Source organism: Leucoraja erinacea, chromosome 9 (genome assembly GCF_028641065.1).
Source record: "Leucoraja erinacea ecotype New England chromosome 9, Leri_hhj_1, whole genome shotgun sequence".
NCBI lineage: Eukaryota > Metazoa > Chordata > Chondrichthyes > Rajiformes > Rajidae > Leucoraja > Leucoraja erinaceus.
In genome coordinates, this window is record NC_073385.1 from 67436331 (window position 1) to 67461637 (window position 25307).

Below are 25307 nucleotides of genomic sequence, written 5' to 3' on the forward strand. Positions count from 1 at the left end.
TATTTTTCTTTTATGCAAATTAATGCTCACCCCAAGTAATTTCATCATCAATTCACGATCCTCTTCATCTTGATCTTTATATTTTTCTTTAATTTTCTTCAGTTTAGCCTTCATATTGCACAACAAAGTAATAACTTTAATACATTAGGAATTCCTGAAACTAAGCAATAACATCTTCAAATGGATTAAGATTAGTGGAAATCAGAACTCTGATCAGAATGATCTGATCTGTTTCTCATCTTTACTCTTAATGATGTTCATAAAGGCGAAAAACATAACTTTACAGGTATGGATCACCAGCAATAAGCATAAAGGGGCTGTCCCACTTGGGCGACCTAATTGGCGAATTTGAAAAAATGTCATGTTGAAGACCTCCTTCGACTATGTTGAAGACTAGCTTCGACTAGCTACGACTAACATTGGGAAAACTGGACACCGAATAGTGGAGAGTGAAAACGACCTCCTTCGACTATGATGAAGACTATCTACGACTAACTTCGACTACCCTCGATTACCTACGACTAACATGCTGACCGACCGACTAGGAGTAAAAAAATATCGATTTTTTCCATGGCGACCTTTTTTTACTTGCGGGCATTTTTCAACATGTTGAAAAAACGCCGCGACCTAGTTGAGGTCTCGAGTACGTGGAGACGACTCTCGAGCATGAAGGAGAGTTACGAAGACCTCGTGTCGACCATGCTGCGAGTATGAGTCGAGGGCAAACTCGCCAGAACTCGCAGATTAGGTCGCCCAAGTGGGACAGCCCCTTAATCAGGTCACATTTAGCACAACCAAATTCAAAGCAGTGCTCTCATAACTTTTTTTCTAATGATCAGTCAGCACACAAAAAAAAATTACACATCAGCCAAGCTGTAAGGTCTCAGCATAATAATTAAGGGAACACTTTGGGTTAACAAGCTGAAAAGATAGTAAGGAATGAATAACAAACTAAGATTTCTTTATCCCATTAATCTGAGGTAGACCTTAACCCATATTCTAGATCTGAAGGATGTGTTCTAAACTAATGCCACCTGTAATTCCATATTTTAAATACAAAACACGTAAGAACCCAATAAACTGAGACCAATGCTTTTTCCTGAACTCGTAACCATTCAGTACTTTGAGTAACACTTAAATGTTAAAACGACTCGCTGTGGTATTTTCAGTGATTTCTATTATTAACTGATACTCCCAGCACGCGTTTCACTTTACTAAGAGTACTGGAAGTTCCAAACACGAATATATACATGGAAAATTCTGAGGTAGACCTTAGAAATGACAATAAAAATATATATTATTCAAGCTTTTCTACTCATGACCTTTTGTCCTCTCTTCAATGGCTGTTGTGAAGATGAAGTCATTTTCACATCTAGGTCTTCCACAGATGCCTTACTGGCTTCAGACGGAACTGTTAGTTCTGAGCCTTCTGTTTCAAACTTCTTCCTCTTTTTCATTTCTCTAGAACACAAACAAAATAATTTAATCTCTTTTGCTGTACATCAAAACAGTGTGGAAAAGGACCCTTTAGACAATGTCCATGAGGACATTAAGCACCATTTATACTAATCAACACTAATCTCATTTTATTCTTCAATCAGGTCCCACCTAATTCTGCCACTCAGTTACGCATTAGGGGAGTTTACAGAAGCCAATTAACCACCCTCATGCATATTTTTGGAGGAAGGCTCCCGACCCAAAACGTCTCCTAACCATGTCCTCCAGAGATGCTGCTTTACCCAATGATGTATTCTTGTACTTTGGGATCTAATGCAAATGTTTAGGATGTTGGAAAATACCAGAGTAGATGAAGATGCAGATACAGGGAGAACGTTGTGAAGGCTCGAGGAATCTGCTGGGATATTTTCAGCCAGAAGATTGCGGTTTCTACGCTGTAAATGTCTTTAGTTGTGATATACTTACTATCCGGCTCATTCATTTTCCAAACATCTTCGTTGTACTTACTTCCTCTCTTTTGTTGATAGGTGTTTCCGACTTTGTGATTTCACATCAACCTGTAGAAATAAAACAAAAATAGCTCTGGATTGAGGCCAACACTGATTTACTAAAACGAGAAATGAAGCACAGCTTGGGAGAAACACGATTTGAAATAGTGTTAGAAAGAATATATAACTTCAGTATATAAAAAAAAAACATTAATAGAATTCAAGTAGAAACTTAAAGGGTTATTCTCTCGTTATCAAAATACTACTTGCATTTGTTCCCTTTTTTTAATCCTCATGTACAAAAATATTGTTCTCGGCTCAAGATATACAATGATGTGAATTTCCCACATCATTTTACCATCCACCGATGACATTAAATGGCACTGTCATTGCAGAGTCCCCCATTATCATGGAGTCGTACAGCATGGGAGCTGGCTCTTTGGCCCAACTTCTAGACTTTCCACAAAGTGGAAATAAGCCCTTTGGTCCACCGAGCCCACACCGACCAGCGTATACTTAACTCTCGGGACAATTTTACAATTTTTACCAAAGCCAATTAACCTACAAACCTTGTACATCTTTGGAGTGTGGGAGAAAACTGGAGCACTTGGCTTCCCACACTGGCCAACATGCCCCATCTACACTAGTCCCACCTGCCTGCGTTTGGCAATATCCTGGGGATCACAACTGACTGGAATCAACGGGACTGCAACATGTCTACAAGAGCGGGTAGGTGAGAGGATGCATGGCAGTCACCTCCTGACACACCAAAGTATTTCCACTACTAGTCAGGAGCATCTTCCTGGATGAATGTTTCATCAGCAACTCTCTAGAAACGTGACACCAGTTAGCAGAAAGTAGCTCACTGCTGATACCTATCTAGGCTTCTCTGACAGATTGCTGCTTTGAGAGGTGCTATCAAAAAGAGCGGTGTCGGCAGGGTACACCACCACACACAGGTTCCTCTCATAAGTTGCACAGCATCCTTCACTTGGAAATACTTCATCAGTCCTTCATCATTGCCAGCCCATCAACATAGAGGGACAACCTTCAGCAGAAGAGCAGTGTGCTTGCACCACCATCTGAAGGGCAAATAGGAATGAACAACAAATGTTGACCTTACCAGTGACACCCAAATCCTGAAAATGCACACAGAAAAAAAACGCAAATGTAATCAGCAAAATGCCAGACATTTTCAGGTAAAGAACAAAACGGGCCAGTTCCTACCTGTTGGGTCATCTGCTAAATAAATATATAGCACCTTTAATGTATATATCCCACAATATTTAACAGGTATTATCAAACTAAATTTGACAGGGCAGGCGACTAAAAACATGATCAATAAAATGCATTTTAAGGGGGAGGGGGAAAAGCAAAGGTGAGGTGCTGTGGTTTTGGCAGGGAATTTCAGAGGTTCAGGTCTAGCGCAGCTGTAGACAGCACCCCTATTCGAACCATTTCACACCAGGGACAATCACGTAGCCAAAACTGGTGCAAGACTGAGATCTGGGAAAGTTGTAAGGCTGGTTGAGTTTATAGTGAGAGTGGAGCAGACCCATGAATGGATTTTAAAACACAGTGAGCTCCTAAAACCCTCTGCACTATTCATTAAAGTCAAGGCTGATTCTGTGCCTCAGTATTTTCCCACCAATCCCCATATCCGGGATTCCTATAACTCTTACAATCTGCTGCATTCAGGTAGAAGGCACAGGAGCCTGAAATCTGCAACATCCAGGTTCAGGAAGAGCTCCTTCCCCACAGCCATCAGGCTATTAAACTCAACTCAAACAAAACTCTGATCATTAATAGCCCATTGCACTTTATCAGCTTATATATATGTGTGTGTATATTATACTATACTATATTCTGTTGTGCTGAAGCAAAGCAAGAATTTCATTGTCCTATCTGGGACACATGACAATAAACTCTCTTGAATCTTGAATCCCTTTCTCCAATGTTGGAGCATCCACAACCCCTTGGAGTAGAGAGCGTCAACATTTTATATCTAATTGAAATCATTTCTCATCTCACCCAAAGTAACGAACCCTATATCCTGAGACCATGCCCCCAAAGCGCATTAGAGATTCTACAATGCACCATCCCAAGGTAAATATATGCTTTCTTTAGATATGCAAATCAAAATTCCATACAGTGCCTTTACCTGGCACGAGAGATTCAACCTACACCCTGTCACTTTAAATATTAAAAAGATATGCCTGAAGAATGAAGATTTAGTGAGCGGGCTGCAAGGATTTGTTCATTCTGCTGTGACTTTGAATCAGTTCTCTGTCATGATGGCCAGCAGCATGTTGGCATCAAGCAGGAAACTTGGAGAAAAACGACTGAAGAAATTTGAAAGAGTAAAATGGGAATATAAACCAAAACATTACATATTATAATGACTGTACAGAACATAAAATAAAGATTTAAATATACACATGGGTCCGGCACGGACTTGAAGGGCCGAGATGGCCTGTTTCCGTGCTGTAATTGTTATTATGGTTATATGGGATTAAAGGAGAAACCAGAATTTCAGCATTAAAAATAATTTAAAAAAATAATGAACTAAAAAAAATCATTCAATGTTTAAGTATTAATCTGAAAGAATGAAATTCCACACGTATTCCTAGGAAGGTGAACACAAAATGCTGGAGTAACTCAGTGGGACAGGCAGCATCTATGGAGAGAAGGAATGGGTAACATTTCGAGTCTAGACTCTTCTTCAGGGAATTTGGTCACTCGTAACTACAACTCAGTATGTCAATAAATATTTAAAGTTTCGGGTCAGGAGAGAAGGGTCTCGACCCGAAACGTCGTCTATTCATATTCTCCAGAGATGCTGTCCGACCCGCTGCATCACTCCAGCTTTTTGTGCCTATCTTTGGTTTAAACCAGCATCTGCAGTTCCTTCTTACACATATGTCATTAAATATTTGTTACTCCAGGTATGTAAATATTAAAACTTTCAATCTGTTTTTAATATCAAACATGCTTCCATCAAATCATAATTCCTGCATTAGTTGAATCTGAGACAGCAGACTCTGTAGGGAAGTACAGTATTGCTGTCAGCAGCTACTGGCAGAACACCTAACTGTAGATGTGTAGGAGATTAATGTTTTACACATATATGAAGGACATTGATCCTGCGTTGCCTAATGCCCCTGTCCCACTTAGGAAACCTGAACAGAAACCTCTGGAGACTTTGCGCCCCTCCCAGCGATTATTTCAAAAAATTCAACACCAGCCGTGACTAAAAATAGGTTGCCGTTTTAAAAATCTGTAATTTTTTAGTCGATGCTGGTTGCGTCACTAGTTGAAGGTGGTTGCCGGAGGTTGCAGGTGGTTGCCGGAGGTTGCAGGTAGTGGAAGGTAAGACTAAGCGCCGGAACATAGAAGAAGCGAAAACCACTTTCGACCATTAGGGAGACTGACAAAAACCTCCGGGAACCGCACGGAAACCTTGGGTGAGGCGCAAAGTCTCCAGAGGTTTCCTTTCAGGTTTACTAAGTGCGGCAGGGGCATTAGAAAGGTAACCACATCCTCAAAAGGACACCAGCTTTTGTTCACATTTGATAAATCAATACTTTTGAATGGACTATCCAATTAAACACTAATTAGCGCAATGTATAAATGCTTACTAATCAGACTGAAGCACAAATCCTATTCACTTAACATCGGCACATCTGTCCCAATCAGAGTTTAGTCTGGGGTGAAAATTTTGTCCCAGAGGAGAAAAGAATAACATTACAACACACTGGAATACTCAGACGCTAGTATCAGACGCAAGTAAAATGGACATGAAATGAAGACACACAGAACATTTATGCATCCTTGGTATATATTGCACCCTTACCTCGGCAACCAGTTCTTCTTTAGGTCTGCTATAAATTTGCAAGGATCTGTTGAAAAAAAAGATTTAGGACTGAGTTTCAATATTATGATTATTTTCACAAGTGTGATTCCTACAGCAATTCCTACAACAGATTTCTACAATTCTGGACTTAATGTTGTGGAATGAATCAGATTTGATAAGGGAACCACAAGGAGGTAGCGACCACAATATGACAAGATTTAACCTGCATTTTGAGAGGGAGGGGGTGAAATCGGATGTGTCGGTATTGCAGCTGAGCAAAGGGGACTGCACAGGCATGAGGATGGTCAAAGTTGACTGGTAAAGGATCCTAGCAGGGATGACATGGAACAGCAAGGGCAAGACTAATGCTGGGAATAATTTGGAAGATACAGGATCTTTTCATTCCAAAGAGGAAGAAAGATTCTAGGGGGAGAATGAGGCGACCGTGGCTGACAAGGGAAGTCAAGTACAGTATAAAACTAAAAGAGAAGACGTATAACATAACAAAGATTAGTGGGAAGCAAGAGGATTGGGAAGCTTTTAAAGAACAACAGAAGGTAACTAAAAAGGCAATATGGGGTGAAAAGATGAAATATGAAGATAATAAGGAAGCTCATAATATAAAAGAGGATAGCAAGTGCTTCTTCCGTTATATAAAGATTAAGAAAGAGGCAAGATGTTGGATAACTGGAAAATCATGTAGGAGAAGTGATAATCTATACTATTAATAAAACTCTTGACCACTTGCTTGTTTTTTTTTAAATTTGCGCAAAAACTGACTTTATTGATAGAATGTTTTCGCCCCCGTACACGCCGTTCTCCTCTACTCCAACCCACCAAGTTTTGATCCGATCGGTGGAATTATACAAAAGTGATGAAGGTTTAAAATATCATGAAATCAGCAGATCGGTATTCTCGCCTGTCAATCACGATGAAGGTAACGCCCCTTCCGGCTCCCGCGGAGAATAAAGCCCCGGAGTCGGGGCTGAGTCCGCAAGTAGTCCGGATTGAGTCTGCAAGAGTGGAGTCGGGAAAGCCGCTGTGTGGAGTCGGGAGGTGCTGTGTGGTGTCGCGGCCAGTGGCTGCTGAGTGGAGTCCCTCCACACCCTACACTTCCCCCCTTCCCCCTCCCCACACATCCCCCCCCCCTGTTCCTCCCCCCCCCCCCCCCCCCCCCCCCCTCCCCCTCTTCCTCCCCCCCTTCCTCCCCCCCCCCCCCCCCCCTTTTTTTAGTCAGATTGCTGTGGAGGCCAAATCAATGGATATTTTTTAAGGTGGAGTGTGATATATTCTTGATTAATACAGGTGTCAGGGGTTAGGGGGAGAAGGCAGGAGAATGGGGTTGAGTGGGAAAGATAGATCAGCCGTGAATGAATGGCAGAGTAGACTTGATGTTTACCACGTATATAAACATGGATGTGAATGTATGAGGTATAATTAGCAAGTACCCAGTTGATTTAAAAGTTGGTGGTGTTGTGGATAGCAAGGAAGCAGGGATATACGTCAGATAGAAAATTGAGCAGAGCATTAACAGATGGGCAGCACAGTGGCAAAGCGGTAGCATTGCTGCCTCATAGCCCCAGGTTTGATCCTGACTCCAGGTGCTGTCTGCGTTGAGTTTGCATGTTCTTCCTGTGATCAGGTCGGTTTCCTCTTACATTTCAAAGACCTGCAGATTTGTAGTTAATTGTCTTCTGCAAACCGTCCTAGTGTGTAGGATAGAACTAGTGTAAGGGTGATCGCTGAGGGACTGCTATCTTCCCCACAGAGAATGGTTGATATCTGGAACTCGCTGCCAGAGACACGGAAGAGTCAGATACAATCACTCCCTTTTAAAGAGATGTATTCAGGCACTCTAGTAGGCAAGACATAGAAGGATGAAATCCTAGAGCAGACAAATGGGATTAGTGGAGAAGAAAAAAAGGTCAGCTTGAGGGGGGCCTATTTCTGTGCTGCAATCTCTTCTGACTGAGGGAATTAATGTTTAGGGCTGTTGATGGGCTGCTTCTTCCTAAATAGCATCAAGATTTGTGAGAGAGTTGCATTACTCTGGGCCTGTATTCATCACACACCCAAAATGTTCTGTAGATGAGGTAGTGGCTTTTGGATATCAAAATGTGGATCACATGCCACAGAATGTCCAGCTTCTGACTTGCTCCTGTGGCCACAGCATTTATGTGGCATAGTGCAAATGAGTTTCAGGTTGGTGTAATTCACAGCATTTTATGGGTATTGTGGATTTAGTTTCATGACTGAATATCAGAGGTTGGTGGATAGACTATCACTCAACACCTCTCTGGTGTAAATGTTTCCTATCAATCACCAGCCATGCTTGAATGGATTTTTTAGGTCTTGCTGTATGCATCTATGAGCTGTTTCATTTGCTGAGCAGTTAAAAATGAAATGAACCATTATGCAACACACCAATTATGTTTTACTTTGGGAAAATAATGGGGAAAAACTAAAACTAACATTTTAAAATTAAAAAATATATTTGCTTTGAAAACAAATGGTTTTGAAAAACAATTGCATAAAGTTGGTATTTTCCAGCTGCCAGTAAAGCCATGTTATGGTACACACCCCCATCTGTTAGTCATCTCTGTAGATGGTCTGCCTCAATGAAACATTGATTAGCGGCACAACATTGGTCTGCTGTAAAGCTATTTTAAATCCTGCAGGTCACTGCTGTTTGAAAGCAAATTCATTTTGCATATTAACTCAAATGCTTCTTTTAGAAAACATAGACATAGAAACATAGAAATTAGGTGCAGGAGTAGGCCATTCGGCCCTTCGAGCCTGCACCGCCATTTAATATGATCATGGCTGATCATCCAACTCAGTATCCCGTACCTGCCTTTTCTCCATACCCTCTGATCCCCTTGGCCACAAGGGCCACATCTAACTCCCTCTTAAATATAGCCAATGAACTGGCCTCAACTACCCTCTGTGGCAGAGAGTTCCAGAGATTCACCACTCTCTGTGTGAAAAAAGTTCTCCTCATCTCGGTTTTAAAGGATTTCCCCCTTATCCTTAAGCTGTGACCCCTTGTCCTGGACTTCCCCAACATCGGAAACAATCTTCCTGCATCTAGCCTGTCCAACCCCTTAAGAATTTTGTAAGTTTCTATAAGATCCCCTCTCAATCTCCTAAACTCTAGAGAGTATAAACCAAGTCTATCCAGTCTTTCTTCATAAGACAGTCCTGACATCCCAGGAATCAGTCTGGTGAACCTTCTCTGCACTCCCTCTATGGCAATAATGTCCTTCCTCAGATTTGGAGACCAAAACTGCACGCAATACTCCAGGTGTGGTCTCACCAAGACCCTATACAACTGCAGTAGAACCTCCCTGCTCCTATACTCAAATCCTCTTGCTATGAAAGCCAACATGCCATTCGCTTTCTTTACTGCCTGCTGCACCTGCATGCCTACCTTCAATGACTGGTGTACCATGACACCCAGGTCTCGCTGCATCTCCCCCTTTCCCAATCGGCCACCGTTTAAAGTTGTATAATGCCTTTGACACAAGATAAAACCATGGTATTTCTCAGGAGCCGGGAGGTGCGGTGTAGTACAGAGGGGAGGGAGTAAGCTCAACCATGAAACGGGAACTAGGATGGATGGGTGTAAAGACATAGTCGGAAAACTAGATTTTTTAACAGGAAAACAAATAGAATATTTTTTAAATGGAGAGATTCCTAGATTTTGAAGTGCAAGTGATTTTGAAGGTTCTGTCATCACTTGATTCGAACTCGGGGAATGTCTGTAGCGAGTCCGTGGATGTTTCGTAGCGGCTCGTAATGCCAGCCGTAGGAACTTGGGGCATCGAGTAAGTCGGGACGTTTTTTCAACATGTTGAAAAATATCCACGAGTAAAAAAAATAGCCCCGAGTACCTACGAACGGCTATTACCGTAATTCTCCGAGTTCAAATCAAGGGGAAAACTCGAGAGAGTTTGTGAGTAACTCAGGAAAGTGGGACAGGGTCTTAAGTATCCCTGGCCAGGGTCACTGAAAGTAAAGGAGGAGCATTCAGGATAGTTTGGAGGACCTCGTGTCCAAGCATCAGACGCACATAGAAGTTCTGCGTGAACAATGAAAGGAGCAGATCACCTTGCAAACTACTCACCCTCCTACCCCATTGATCATTCCAGCTTAACTATGGAAAATCTGTAGTTCTACTCCGAGTTCTTCCATGTCAGGTAAATGGATGGGAAGGGTTTTGAGGGATATGGGCAGGTGTGACTAGTGTAGATGGGGCATCTTGTTCAGTATGGATGAGTTCAGCCGAAAGGCCTGTTTCCGTGCAGCATGACTCTCTCTACAATGAGCTTTTCAAAGTCTGTTACTGTTACTTCATGCTGATGTTGTATCTTACAGTCTGTTGTTTCAAGTTAGAATCAGAAAGTGTTTTGCAAAGAAATCCCTTTGTCTGGCAGGACATTTCCTTTTGGTGGCATCAAGAATGATGAAAGTCAGCCCTCAATTCATTATGTTAAACATAAAACTGACGTACCAACAGTCTAAGGGAAAATGTAACTAGTAGAGTAACCTAAAATAATCTAAATAAAAATTACCTCTTTGACTGAAGATGAGACAGATCAATAGCTGTATCGGGATAACTAACTTCTGCATTTTCTTCTTCACTTTGATTTTCCTCGATATTCTGCGTTTCTTCAGAATCTTCACTGACAGTCTGCTCTTGATGTTGATCGTCTGATTCACATCCAGCATTGTCCTCCTCACCCTCTGCATCTCCTTGCGCCTCTTCACATTGGTTTTCGGCTTCAAGGCCAGTCTCATTATCTTCATCACTACTGCTTTCACCATTATCTGATTCAGCTTAACAAAATAATTTATTTCAATATTAGTATAAATTAAATAAGCATTTAATGACAACGGACATTTAGTATCTAAAAGCAAGGTTAGAAAATTCGATAGTTCTGTGTAAGGGATAATCTGCAAATAATATCTACCACATGTATATGACAGTCATGCAATATTCTGACATTATATCGCATTCTGGTCACAGTAATGTCAAGAGTGTTTTATTGTCATATGTCCCAAAACAGAACAATGACATTTTCACTTGCAGCAGCACAACACATATGTAAACATACCACAATAAACAGCAAAAAGTTAAAAAAACAAAAAACAAAGACAAAGTCCCAAGTCCCTTGTGCAATCTAGGCGGTTTGTGTTATGGAGTTTCTGAACCTTCTGAATTTTGTAGTCGGCAGGGCAGCAGTACGCTGCATATCGCCAACTTGGACAATTTTATATTTTTATCAAGCCAATTAACCAAGCCAATTAACCTACAAACCTGCACGTCTTTGGAGTGTGGGAGGAAACCGAAGATTTTGGAGAAAACCCACGCAGATCACGGGGAGAACGTATAAACTCCATACAGGCAGCACCCGTAGTCGGGATCGAACCCGGGTCTCTGGCGCTGCATTTTGCTGTAAGGCAGCAACTCTACCACTGCGCCACCGTGACTGCCCTTTAGTATTGTTTGTCGTGTTCAATAGCCTGTTTGCTTCCTGTTTTGGGGTTATTAAACAGGAAGGTTAAAGTATTTTCAAAAGACTAACAATATTTTGTCTTTTTCCTTTAATTCAGCCAGGTAACCATCATTCATCGATTGAAGTTTATTCTTGGCATGTCTCATTTAGTCTGTTACAAACCACAGTGAAAATCAATCTAAAAATCATTGAAGACGGTCCCACTTCCAACCGCGGAGCCGTCTGGAGTTGTGCGGGGCTGGTCCCGACATCATACTCACCAATCAGCTGGGCAGGCAGCGGGCCGAATGAATTTGGACGACGCACGGCGTCGGGCGTTTACATCATCGCGCAACGGCAAGCCGGGCGGTGACATCATCGTGTAACGCCACGCGCTAGGCGTACGGTGTCAAGACAATGTGTACGCCCGTCGAGGCGCTGCGTACGGCCTCTATGCGGCTGCGGGCCGACAGGCCGTTGCTGCGCGGTATTTTTGAACACGGTCAGTTTTTCGGAGCCCCACGTGATGTCGGGACCAGCTCCGCGCAACTCCATACGGCTCCGGCGATCGAAATGGGACCGGCCCCGCGTGGCCGTACGGCTCAAGCGACCATGTTAGGTCGCGCTTGCCGCATGCAGTCGCATGCTGGTGGGACAGGCCCTTTATGGTATAAAGCATGTGTACAATTTATCTAGCTGTTAAAGTTAGACCAATGCTAGTTTATTCTGCAGTACAAGCTTACCAAGGTATCCAAAGATGTGTCGTTTTGAGTAATCTCATCTGAGAGAGTGCTTTTATCCTACAGCAGGTCAATAAACAGAACATCATAGCTCTGTCACTATCTGAAACTCTTAATCTGCACAGCAGATCCTCAGAGCTAAGGCTTCAATCTGCACCATTTGTCATGTTGGGAAATCAGATTACATTTGATTATATCCAGATATTATATCAATATTTCCTGCATTGATTCTTTCAATCTTCACCTGGTGTTGTTCTTTACCATGGAAAGTTCTTAACTTTCAAAAAAACATCTCAGGTAGAAGGTACAGGAGCCTGAAGACTGCAACGTCCAGGTTCAGGAATAGCTGCTTCCCCACAGCCATCAGGCTATTAAACTCAACTGAAACAAAACTCTGAACATTAATAGACCATTATCTGTTTATTTGCACTTTATCTGCTTATTTATTAATGTGTGTATATATTTATATAATGGTAAATGGACACACTGATCTGTTCTGTATTTATTCATGCCTACTATATTCTGTTGTGCTGAAGCAAAGCAAGAATTTCATTGTCCTATCTGGGACACATGACAATAAACTCTCTTGAATCGTGAATCTCTTGTCTTTCTACCAGTAATTTAAAATGCTGTAAGAAGTTTCAATAAAGTCTGCAATTTGACTTTATCTAATTATTTATTGTACCTTACTCAATGATGTGTGTCCAATTAAGTGGCCGAATGGCCCACTTCTGCACTTATGAGAACTGATTACAAACATGTTTTGGTGGCAGCAGTATAGCACATGAAAATATAGATCCACATAATCACATACGCCTACACCTATCTTATATTCCTTCCGCAGAGACATAGTCACTTTAATGAATTATTTGCAAAGGTTTTCTACATGATGTTCCAGTCAGTGCTGCTCCAGCAGCCAGGGCTCACTCCTGACCGCTGTCTGTAGAGTTGCACATTCTCCCTGCCATCCTGTGGGTTTTCCCCAGTTACTCCGGTTTCCTCCCACATCCCGAAGAACTGCAGTTTGGTCGGCCAATAGACCACTGTAGGTGGGTGGGAGAAGAACCGGAGTGCAGCTGATGGGTAAGTGCGATTGGATGGGTAATAGTGAAGTAAGTGAGGGAATGAGACTGAAAACCAGTTGCGTCTAAATGAGCCAAATGTTCTCCTGCCAGGGCAAGATGCCATGAAATGTGTTCCCCTCCCCGCAGACACTTCAATTCTCAAACAGTCTTTAATTCCTTTACAATCAAAACTATTTCATAAATATAACTTTAGGTTGGAACAAAGTTACCTACAGTAATCTATGTGTGTATGGCCTTTCATGCATTACCTAAGGGAACTGTATCCTCGGTATAAAGGTCAGAGGTGCTGCTGGTTACAGTCTCCATGTCTTCATCCTGCACTTTGACCTTCCTCTCCCCCACGTGCCTCCACACATACTGCTCATCAACCTACGTACAAGCAAATCAAACAGTCTTGGAACCCTGGCTGAGAAATGGTAACAGTAATGCTACATTTATGATAGCCACAATAAGAACATTCTACAAAACAAGATGAATTTAACTTTCATTAGAAACATAGTTAACAATTAGTTAGGAATCTGTGGGAATTCTGGGATATAGATGGGATGAATTTGATCTCTGCTGCTGACTGTAAAGGGCCTGTCCCACTTACGTGTCCTTGGCATGCAAATTACGCGACCTCGTGGTCGCGTTGAGCCGTTGAGCGAAGGTCGGGCGCGATTACATGCGTTCGCACAGCCGTCTGGAGCCCGTGACGTCATTTGAAGATGGACACAAAGCCGGAGTAACTCAGCGGGACCGGCAGCGTCTCTGGAGAGAAGCAATTGGTGACGTTTCGGGTCGAGACTCTTCTTCAGTTGAAAAGAAGGGTCTTGACCCGAAACATTACTCATTGCTTCTCTCCAGAGATGCTGCTGGTCCTGCTGAGTTACTCCGGCATTTTGCGTCCATCTTCAATTTTCTTGGCCCCGCTCTGGGAGTAGAAGTGGGGGCGGATCCGGACCGCAACGGCCGTGAGCCCCAGGCCGAGTTCGGCGATCGTTTGCCTGCTTCTGCTGCTGTTGGAGGTGAGACGTTGCATCGCGCCAGGGTCTTGGGCCTGTCCCACTTTGGCCGTCAGTTACGCGACAGGCCGTTGGCGCGCGAAGATTTTGTTCACTACAAAAATTTCGGAGCCCCGCGCGATGTCGTGCACAACTACATACCCCTCCGCGCTTCTAAGTGGGGCCGGCCCCTCTTAGCCATACGATACCCGTGCGCCTCAACACGACCACGAGGTCGTGTAATTTGCGTGCCAAGGACACCTAAGTGGGACAGGCCCTTAAGGGTTCAAGGTAGTTAGTCTCAATCCAATAGAGCTGAATTTCCACCACAAAACTATTCCCTAATTTCCTCCAGCCAAATACTAGGAAGAACAGTCATCAACTTCTACACCTGTCAAAAAGTATGTTCCCTAGTTCCAAACTCAACTATTCCCGAAATGTCGCCTATTCCTTTTCTCCAGAGATGCTGTCTGACCCACTGAGTTAGTCCAGCTATTTTGGTCTATCTTCGGTTTAAACCCGCATCAGCAGTTCCTTCCGACACATTGTGTCAACTATTTACACCTCTGTACCGATGTTTACTCTGCCCCTGCCTCAGGTTATTAGCTGCCAAAACTCACCCACACTTCTGTTACCCCCTGCCTGTCAATGCTGGCCCTCCGTAAAATTGATTATTGAAAACTCTGCTGCTGACCTGACATCAAGATTTTCCTGAATCTCCTCAGACTTTGCTGACGTTTATCGGCTCCTGGCTACTCAAGACTTCATTTCTCATCCTTGGTGTTATATTGCTTCGTGGTCTCACCCTTTCTAGCTCTGTAGTATCCTCTGCCTCATTCAAGATTTCTGGACCAGTTTCAATCTCTCAGATGCCCTCAAATTCAATCCTCCAGTACTGGCAACTGTGCCTTAAATCTTTGTGATTCCTCACAAACCTTTTTTCCTGCCTCTTCATCCTCCTTTAAGATGGTCCTTACTAACTATCTCATTGACCAATAACATCTGCTATTATGGCTCAGCTATCATTAAGTGCCTTGAGGCTTTTGTGCTACTTCAAAGGTAATAAGTTTGAAATTAATTTAGCACAAATTAATTTAATTCCAGAAAGGCCACTTGGATGCTTGTAAATTGGTACAGACAAATGGCATTCATGAAGCATGTCATTAAATTACAACCATTTAAGTCCAACTGAAAAGAAGTAAAAATATTTTGAACTGTACAATGACTTATAGTCATACAGCATGGAAATAGGCCCTTTGGCCCAACTTGCCAATGCAGACCAAGATCTATGCTAGTCCCACCTGCCCACATTTGGCCTATATCACTCTGCACCTTTCCTATCCATGTACCTATGCAATGTATTTTTAATGTTGTTATAGTACCTGCCTCAACTACCTTTTCTGGCAGCTCGTTCCATACACCCACCTCCGTGTGAAAAAGTTGCCCCTCAGGTTCCTATTATATCTTTTCCTTCTAACCTTTCCCCTCTGTTCTCTAGTTCTCAATCCGTCTATTCTGGGTAAAATTCACCCTTTGCATTCACCCCATCTATTCCCCTCATGATCTTATACACTCATTAAAATTAATACATTAATACAAACACGCATAATGGAAAGTAGGACTTACAAAGCAGTATTACACAAATAGAAAGGCAATGATGTCACCCGCCCACTTCACTACTTTCAGACTGCTCTTGTAGAATCTCTTTTTAAGTTCTTGCTGCTATGGGCATTCTGCACTCCAAAGAATCTGCACCTACCATTTTAAATAACATTATACAAATACAGCAGGTCAGGCAGAAAGAGAAGCATAGATAACATTTCAGGTCAAAGAGCCTTAATCTGAACTGGGAAAGAGAAATAACAAGTTAGTTAGAAGTTGTAGAGTAATGTTAGGGTAATGGGAATATCTCTGATTTGTTGAGGACGGCTTGTCTTGAGGAAATGTTGCAAAAATCATCGTGCCAATGAGTTAATAAAGTGCACAAGGGGGAAAAAAATTGGGACAAAAACTGGGACGAGAACAGCAAGAGAGCGAGAACGTAGACAAACGAAAAGTTGCAAAATGAAGGACTGATGGAGGTCCAGAAGATAAGAGAGAAATATCACAGATGGATGGCTTAAAGCAGAAATGGCAATTCTGATGAGGTCCGAGAGAGAGTCGAGTTGCTTAAATACATTGCATAATTCAATACTGGGTCCTGCAAGCTGCAACTTGCCCAGGTGGATGACAAGATGGTTGGTGTTCCTCAAACTTACACTGGGATTTATTTGGAACAGTGCAGGAAGCCACCAACACAAGGGCAAAGAGTTGGAGGGAAATTTTGAAGTAGAGGCAATAGAGAGCTCTGAACTGGTTCTTCAGCAAAGTCATCATTGAAACTGTTTCTAACAGCCCTCAACTTGGGGCATTTGTTCCACTTTTTGCTCCAACTGACCCCATGATTCCATTGACTGGATGAATCCTACTGCTTATCCCCATGACCTCAACCTATCAGACATTTCCTTTGCCAAGTCCATCCTTCCCCCACATCTGTACAGTTTAAAACTACTTTTCTTTCTTTGTCACCTCTGACAATGATCTTCGACCTGAAATATAATTCTGTTTCTCTCTTAATTTATCTCTCTCCATAAATGCTGCCCGACTTGCTTGATGCTTACAGCATTTTCAGTTTTTATTTCCAATTTCCAACATCTACAGTTTCTTTATTTTCTGAGAAAATACACTCCTCTCATAATATATTCAAGAGGGGACTGCAGATGCTGGAAAACCGAAGGTGGACAAAAATGCGGGAGAAACTCAACGGGTGCGGCAGCATCTATGGAGAGAAGGAAATTGGCAACGTTTCGCTCCATAGATGCTGCCGCACCCACTGAGTTTCTCCCGCATTTTTGTCTACCCTCTCATAATATAACTTGCTATACTATCTTGCTTTGTCAAAGGAAGTTAGTTCTACCATAGTTGATTTTAGTTATATTTCACTTTATGCCACATTACTAGAAAATATCAAAATATTACCTTAAATAGAAAGCCAAATCCCATCATAAGGTAAGAAGGTGGGAGGTAGTTCTTTTTACCTGTAAATATGAAATAAAATCAGACCTGCATTGTCTGCAAGGTCAAGACTATAACAACAAAACCCTGCAAAACACTTAAACAGTAGAATATCAAACCTATTTAAAAAGGCATACGTTCATGTAAAAAATCTTTATCAGCATGTTTTAGCTATATGGAAATAACAGTCTACCTAAGCTTTGTCTTCACACAGATCCCAGAAAAAGGATCAATGATTTTATAAGTACGTTATTTTATACAGCTTCAGGTTCATATATAAAAATATTACTTGAAGCTGAAGGGTGTTGGGACAATCCAACTGTTGATAACCTAAAATAAATATGCATTTCACAAAAATGATCAAATGTCAAATTATCAATTCACCATATAAGATGAAAGCTGTGAACAAACTTATCACCTCTGATCATGAAACTTCCTGTGGTCAGGTACTCTCCAGTAGGTGCAGTTTTCGATACCTGAAGATTTAAAAATGACACGTTATGATTTTCTTATTTTAAAGTCTGAAATAAATATTATATTCATTGTCCAATTATTGGTGGTACCATTGCCTACGGTGACGAATCACAGCCATATTATTTTGTGCTAATGACGGACAGAGGGAAATAAATTCTGATGCATCTTATAGAGCTCAAACATTCACAGTTTAGCTGGGTATTTGCCCGTAATTTGTGTTGGAAAATATACTGTGACACTGATGGAATGAAAAATTAAATGTAAAATACTGAAAAATAATTTCTTAAAGGCAATATAGAGCACAACCAGAATAAACCTTTGATCTTCATGTTCACTATCTGGTTTATAAGATGGAAGAGAGAACTGCTTATTTTCACACGTAGAATTAAGAAGGGTCTCAACCCGAAATGTCCATGTTCTCCAGGGATGCTGCTTGACCTGCCGAGAGACTTGTGTCCCTTGCTGTTTATTTTCATCCTATTCATTTCAACAGGTAGATGACCCATTCTGCCAGATCACCATCTAATCAAGAAAGCAAAAATCTGCCCATGATATTGGGAGTACTTTGTTACTCATAGCTTAGTCTTGTCTTAAGAGGCATAGTGACACAGTGTGGAAACAGGCCCTTCGGCCCAACTTGCCCAGCTACACTAGTCCCACCTGCCCACATTTGTTCCCTATCCCTCCAAACCTGTCCTATGCAAGTCTTGATGGCCCACTCCAGAGACTGACAACAAATCTAATATAATCCATCAGTGTAACACTAAAGAATTGCTGCTCTTTAAAGACAATAAACTCTCTTGAATCTTGAATTTCTTGAATCTTGAACATCATCTTTCAGATGAGACATAAAACCATAGCCCATTTTAGGTAGATAAGATCACAATGTCGAGGCAACCAAGGGTTTAGCTGCTGCCCTCAAACAATAATATTATAAAGGGAATATCTGTTTGCCATTACATTGCTATTGGTTCAGTTTTGTCTAGTTTAGAGATACAGCACGGTATCGGGCTCTTCGGCTCACCGACTCCGCGCCGATCCCCGCACACTAACACTATCCTACTCACGCTAGGGACGACTTCCAATTATACTAAGCCAACTAACCTCCAAACCTGTACGTGTTTGGAATGTGGGAGGAAACCAGAGAAAAACCACACATGTCATAAGATCATAAGTGATAGGAGTAGAATTAGGCCATTCGGCTCATCAAGTCTACTCCGTCATTCAATCATGGCTGATCTATCTCTCCTTCCTAACCCCATTCTCCTGCCTTCTCCCCATAACCTCTGACACCCATCGTGGGGAGACGTACAAATTCCATACAGACAAAACCCATAGTCAGGATCGAACCCATGTCTCTAGCGTGTAAGGCAGCAACTCTACCGCTATGCCTTGTGTACCGTCTGATAGGCTTCCTACATTCCAATGGTGAGAGAATTTCAAATATTCCTCTTTGCCCTTGAAATGTCCTGAAGTTATGACGGATGCTACATAAATGTTCCTTGTCTGGTGAAAAAATAAAACGGGGAAGGCAGCTCAACCGTGGCTAACGAGGGGAATCAAGGATAGTTTTAAATCCAAGGAAGAGGCATATAAATTGGCCAGAGGAAGCAGCAAACCGGAGGACTGGGAGAAATTTAGAACTCAACAGAGAAGCACAAAGGGGTTAATTAAAACTTACTGTTAAAAAGGAAAAGATGAGTGAAGACAAATGTAGGTACCTTACAGTCAGAGACAGGTGAATTTATAATGGGGAAACAAAGAGATGGCAGAACAGTTAAACAAGTACTTTGGCTTTGTCTTCACAAAGGAAGAGACAAACCATCTCCCAGAAATACTAGGGGACCGAGGATCTAGTGGGAGGGAGGAACTGAAGGGAATCCACATTAGTCAGAAAATGGTGTTAGGTAAACTGTTGGGACTGAAGGCAGATAAACCCCCAGGGCCTGATGGTCTGCATCCCAGAGTACTCAAGGGGGTGGCCTAGAAATCATGGATCCATTGGTGATCATTTTTCATAGTCTCTCGACTTTGGATCAGTTCCTGTAGACTGGAGGGTAGCCAATGTAACTCCACTTTTTAAGAAAGGAGGGAGAGAGAAAACAGGGAATTATAGACCAGTAAGCCTTACATCGGTAGTGGGGAAGATGCTTGAGTCAATTATTAATGATATAGCAGCGCATTTGGAAAGCAGTGACAGGATCGGTCAAAGTCAGCATGGATTTATGAAGCGATTTATGCTAGACTAATCTCCTGGAATTTTTTGATGATGTAACAAGTAGAATGGATAAGGGAAAGCCAGTGGATGTGATGCATCTGGACTTTCAAAAAGCCTTTGACAAGGTCCCACGCAAGAGATTTGTGTGCAAAATTAGAGCCCATGGTATTGGGGGTAGGGTATTGACATGGATAGAGAACTGGTTGGCAGACAGGAAGCAATGAGTAGGAATTAACGGGTCCTTTTCACACTAGCAGGCAATGGCTAGTGGGGTGCCGCAAGGCTCAGTGCTGGGACTCCAGTTATTTACAATATATATTAACGATTTAGACAAGGGAATTAAATATAACATCTCCAAGTTTGCGGATGACACAAAGCTGGGTGGCAGTGTGAGCTGCGAGGAGGATGGTATGAGGCTGCAGGGAGACTTCGATAGGTTGGGTGTGGGCAGATGCAGTATAATGTGGATAAATGTGAGGTTATCCACTTTGGTGGCAAGAACAGGAAGGCAGATTATTATCTGAATGGTGTCTAACCCTCTTAAGCTATATTTAAGAGGGAGTTAGATGTGGCCCTTGTGGCTAAAGGGATCAAGGGGTATGGAGAGAAGGCAGGTACAGGATACTGAGTTGGATGATCAGCCATGATCATATTGAATGGCGGTGCAGGCTCGAAGGGCCGAATGGCCTACTGCACCTATTTTCTATGTTTCTACGTGTCAGATTTGGAATAGGGGAGGTGCAACGAGACCTGGGTGTGCTTGTACATCAGTCACTGAAAGGAAGCATGCAGGTACAGCGGGCAGTGAAGAATGCTAATGGCATGTTGGCCTTCATTGCAAAAGGATTTGAGTTTAGGAGCAAGGAGGGTCTACTGCAGTTGTACAGGGCCCTGGTGAGACTGCACCTGGAGTTTTGTGTGCAATTTTGGTCTCCTAATTTGAGGAAGGACATTATTGCTATTGCGGGAGTACAGTGTGGGTTCACCAGGTTAATTCCCGGGATGGCAGGACTGACATATGATGAAAGAATGGGTCGACTGGGCTTGTATGCACTAGAATTTAGAAGGATGAGAGGAGATCTTATAGAAACGTACAAAATTCTTAGAGGATTGGACAGGCTAGATGCAGGAAAAATGTTCCCAATGTTGGGGGGAGTGCAGAACCAGGGGTCACAGTTTAAGAATAAGGGATAGGCCATTTAGGACTGAGATGAGGAAAAACGTTTTCTCCCAGAGAGTTGTGAATCCGTGGAATTCTCTGCCATACAAGGAAGTGGAGACCAATTCACTGGATGTTTTCAAGAGGGAGTTAGATTTAGCTTATAGGGTTAAAGGAATCAAGGGATATGGGGGAAAAGCAGGAACGGGGTACTGATTTTAGATGATCAGCCATGATCATATAAGAATGGCGGTGCTGGCTCAAAGGGCCGAACGGCCTACTCCTGCATCTAGTTTTCTGTTTCTATAAATACGTTTTTTCCCCCAGCAATCAAAATGTTGGTTGTGACTTTTAACAACAAATCATTTAAGGAATGTCTAAATTGAGGATGACTGCAGTGTAACTGTACAAAAGGAAAAAAAATCCACAATTACCTGATTATGATGGACCCACCATGCACTGGTGATTACACGTGCATCCCATGCGGCACTATAACACACTGCCATCGTGCCAGCTTCCGTCAATGTACGTGGAGGAACTGCCTGCCCTGCAAGTAAAAAATAAAGCTTATGTCAGTGGAGAATAAAAGTAACTGACATTTCAACTCAAGTCAAGTTTACTCGTCACATACGCATACGAGATGTGCAGTGATATGAAAAGTGGCAATGCTTGCAGAATGTGCACAAAAACGACAAAACAGAATGGAACAGAATCACACATTACATATTTGTGGGAGGAAAAAAATAAGAAAAAACAGCAATTTTAAAAAGACACCACACAACAGTAAATTGGAACAGTAAGTTAGTTCCTGGTGAGATCGGAGTTTACAGTCCTGGGAAGAAACACCTTCTCATCCTCTCTGTTTTCACAGCATGGCAACGGAGGTGTTTGCCTGACCATAGCAGCTGGAACAATCCGGTGCTGGGGTGGAAGGGGTCCCCCATAATCTTGTTGGCTTTGAATTTGCACCTTCTGATGTATAGTTCCTGCAGGGGGAGTACGTTTGTAATGCTGTAAGTTAATGAATTTACCTTTTTGGTTCTTAATGACACAGCTGGTAGCACCATGTAGGTCAGCATGTACATAAATATCACCTGTAAAACAAAATTATAACTACTATTTAAAAAAGGTCACATATGGTCAACATTAGCTTGGTAGGCGGCGCGACTCTGGTCAGCAGCGGCCTCTGCAGCCTGTCCGCGTTTTTATTTTTTTTTGTCTGTGTTTTTATGTAGTTTTTGTTATTTTATGTTGGGGTGTGTGTGTGGGGGGGTGGGAAACTTTTGAATCTCTCCCTGCACTGGAGACCCGACCTTTTCTCGTCGGGTCTCAGTTGTCGTTGGGGCCGCAACGAGGAGCGGCCTCCAACAGAAGAAGCCGGGGACTCTGGTGCCGACTCACCTCGCCGTCGCGGAGCTGGCCGAGACCGGAGCGGTGGAGGAGCGCTGCCGCTGCCGCTGCCGCTGCTGCTGCTGCCGATGCTGCTGCTGGTGCGGGGGCTGCTGCTGCGGGTCTGCGGACGGCGGCACCGGGAGCCCGCGGATCCCTGGAGGGAGACCGCTTTTCGGGGCTCCTGCAACGGCGACTTCTCCCGCCCGAGTTGCGGGGTTGAAGAACTCCTGGAGCGGGGCCTACCACCACTGCCCCGCGCGGCTTGGAATGGCCGCGGGACTGTGCGAGCGCACGCCGGGGTCTCTAACACCAAGACCCGGTGTGCGACCTTGCACCACCCGGTGTGGCTTTAATGGCCGCGGGACAATCGCCATCGCCAGCCGGGGCTTTGACTTTGACTCTAACATGGGGGGGGGGGAGAGTGCAGTGGAGAGATAAGTTTTTTTGGCCTTCCATCACAGCAATGTGATGGATGTTTATGTAAAATGTAAATTATGTTGTGTCTGGGGTCTATTTGTGTGTAATGTATGGCTGCAGAAACGGCATTTCATTTGGACCTCCAGGGGTCCAAATGACAAATAAATAGACTATTGTATTGACTATTGTGGTGCATCGACTGGTTTTGGTGCTCCTGGGTTCAAGGGTGAAAAGTGTTTAGGATTCCTCATAACAGGTGCATGCTAATGGATATTGGATGTGTGGATATACAATACACTAACATTACTTGAAGGCTATACTTTGCTATTTATCCCTGGTTTGTCCCTGAACAGAGAAATTTGCGAAGGCCATCTCGGATGAAAGTTCAGAATCAACCAGATTTAGGGAAGATCAGGTCGGAATGGTACAGTCCAACCTTAATTGATATTCCATCCCAAACCACATCAGGCATTCACACAGGTTTTACTGATGCTGGCTCTTGTTCCAGGTTACTTTTCATTATTTGAATTTAGTTCTCCTGCCACCATGGTGAGATTTGGATTCATGTCTATGGATCAATTGTCCAGGGCCCTGGATGCTAGTCCAGAAACTTAACCACTGTGTCACCATATCACCAGCCTTGCATTTAATTTATTGAAACCACATGACACATGTACAAGCCTATAGAAGTCTCCGTATGTGCACATTTTCAGTTAAAGGTCAATGCACTGAAGAGGTCCTAACACAGTTTCAAAGGGGTTTAAATGCAAAAATGTGAAATACTGTTTTTGTTCTCGACGACAGTGTTCCTGTCAGAACCCATTTAGAATACTGCGTTCAGTTTGGGCAGCAAATTTCAAGGAGTAACCTTCAAGACTAAATGATTGAGAAATGGTCTCATGAAAGACTTTTCATAATAAAGGTATTCTGTCAGGTTATCTGGTGCTGTAATTCAGTTTAAGGAAGCACAGATCTAGGTAGCCTAATTAAAAAATAGATTTCTGTTATTTATGAGCAAAAGATAGAAACACTTCTTCCCACATTAGTCGAAAAGAAATCTGTATCTTCCCACAAAAAAGTTGTAGATCTCGTTCAAATACATTTTCAAGGTGATGAACAAAGCATTTTTGTTATGTATGTTCAGGAATATGAAGTGTCGTCGTGGCTTTCCCTCAAGGTCGAGTATGATGGTCTAACCTTCTGTTGTTTTTATGGACTCTCAGGGCGGCTTAAGGGTCCAATCCTGGCTTTGAAAGTTCTTCGGCATTCAGGACATGTAATTCCAGATGGCAGATCAGGCTTTGGTTGTTGCTGCCTCTCTTTCTGTTTTCTTGGTGTTGGTGATGGAATGTTGCCTTCATAACAAGAGGATTTCAGTATAGGAGTGGAGAGGTTCTTCTGCAGTTGTATAGGGCTCTGGTAAGACAACATCTGGAGTATTGCGTACAGTTTTGGTCTCCTAATTTGAGGAAGGACATCCTTGTGATTGAGGCAGTGCAGAGAAGGTTCACGAGATTGATCCCTGGGATGGCGGGACTGTCATATGAGGAAAGATTGAAAAGAGTAGACTTGTATTCACTGGAGTTTAACAGGATGAGGGGGGATCTTATAGAAACATAGAAAATTATAAAAGGACTGGACATGCTAGATGCAGGAAAAATGTTCCCAATGTTGGACGAGTCCAGAACCAGGGGCCACAGTCTTAGAATAATGGGGAGGCCATTTAAGACTGAGGTGAGAAAAAACTTTTTCACCCAGAGAGTTGTGAATTTGTGGAATTCCCTGCCACAGAGGGCAGGCAGTGGAGGCCAAATCATTGGATGGATTTATGAGAGAGTTAGATAGAGCTCTAGGGGCTAGTGGAATCAAGGGATATGGGAAGAAGGCAGGCACGGGTTATTGATTGGGGATGATCAGCCATGATCGCAATGAATGGCGGTCCTACTCGAAGGGCCGAATGGCCTCCTCCTGCACCTATTTTCTATGTTTCGATGTTTCTCTTTTCTTCTAATTCTGTGCATCTTTGGCTTCGAAGGTCGCTGTTTCCCAATTCTCGATGTTGATTTCACATTTTGTCATGCTGGCTTTTAAGGCATCTTTGACTTTCTCTTCTTTTGTCCGCCTCTTTTATGTTTGCCTTCTTTAAGCTGGGAGTAGAAGGTTTGCTTTGGTAGACGCTCGTCTTCCATCCGAACAACATGACCGACCCATCTTAGTTGGTTCTTGAAGACAAAGGCTTCGATGCTAGATGTTTTTGCTTCATTCAACACGCTGACATTGGTTCTTCTGTCTTCCCAGCTGATATTGAAGTTGCTTCGAAGACATCGTTGATGGAACTATTCAAGTGTTCCAGATGGCGTCGGTATGGTGTCCAGGTTTCTGATGCATACAGGAGCGTTGGAATCACCACTGCCTTGTACACTAACATTTTAGTGTCAGTTCGGATGCAGAGGGTAGTGAGGGGAGCAGAGAGGATCATTGGCGTCTC

At 42.8% G+C, this 25307-nt stretch overlaps 1 protein-coding gene across 2 annotated transcripts in view; it reads right to left on the minus strand.

Annotated features, from left to right (window-relative positions):
* LOC129700534 (ribosome quality control complex subunit NEMF-like) overlaps positions 1 to 25307 on the minus strand; it is a 63649-nt gene that overhangs the window by 5703 nt on the left and 32639 nt on the right. For both annotated transcript variants that reach the window (XM_055641116.1, XM_055641117.1), the window contains exons 18-27: positions 22042 to 22104; positions 21445 to 21557; positions 17578 to 17635; positions 17124 to 17182; positions 13371 to 13491; positions 10374 to 10638; positions 5800 to 5845; positions 1966 to 2015; positions 1323 to 1461; positions 31 to 108 (exon numbers count right to left, since the gene is read on the minus strand). In XM_055641116.1, the coding sequence (XP_055497091.1) occupies positions 31 to 108; positions 1323 to 1461; positions 1966 to 2015; positions 5800 to 5845; positions 10374 to 10638; positions 13371 to 13491; positions 17124 to 17182; positions 17578 to 17635; positions 21445 to 21557; positions 22042 to 22104 (992 nt within the window). The remainder of the gene's footprint in view (positions 1 to 30; positions 109 to 1322; positions 1462 to 1965; positions 2016 to 5799; positions 5846 to 10373; positions 10639 to 13370; positions 13492 to 17123; positions 17183 to 17577; positions 17636 to 21444; positions 21558 to 22041; positions 22105 to 25307) is intronic.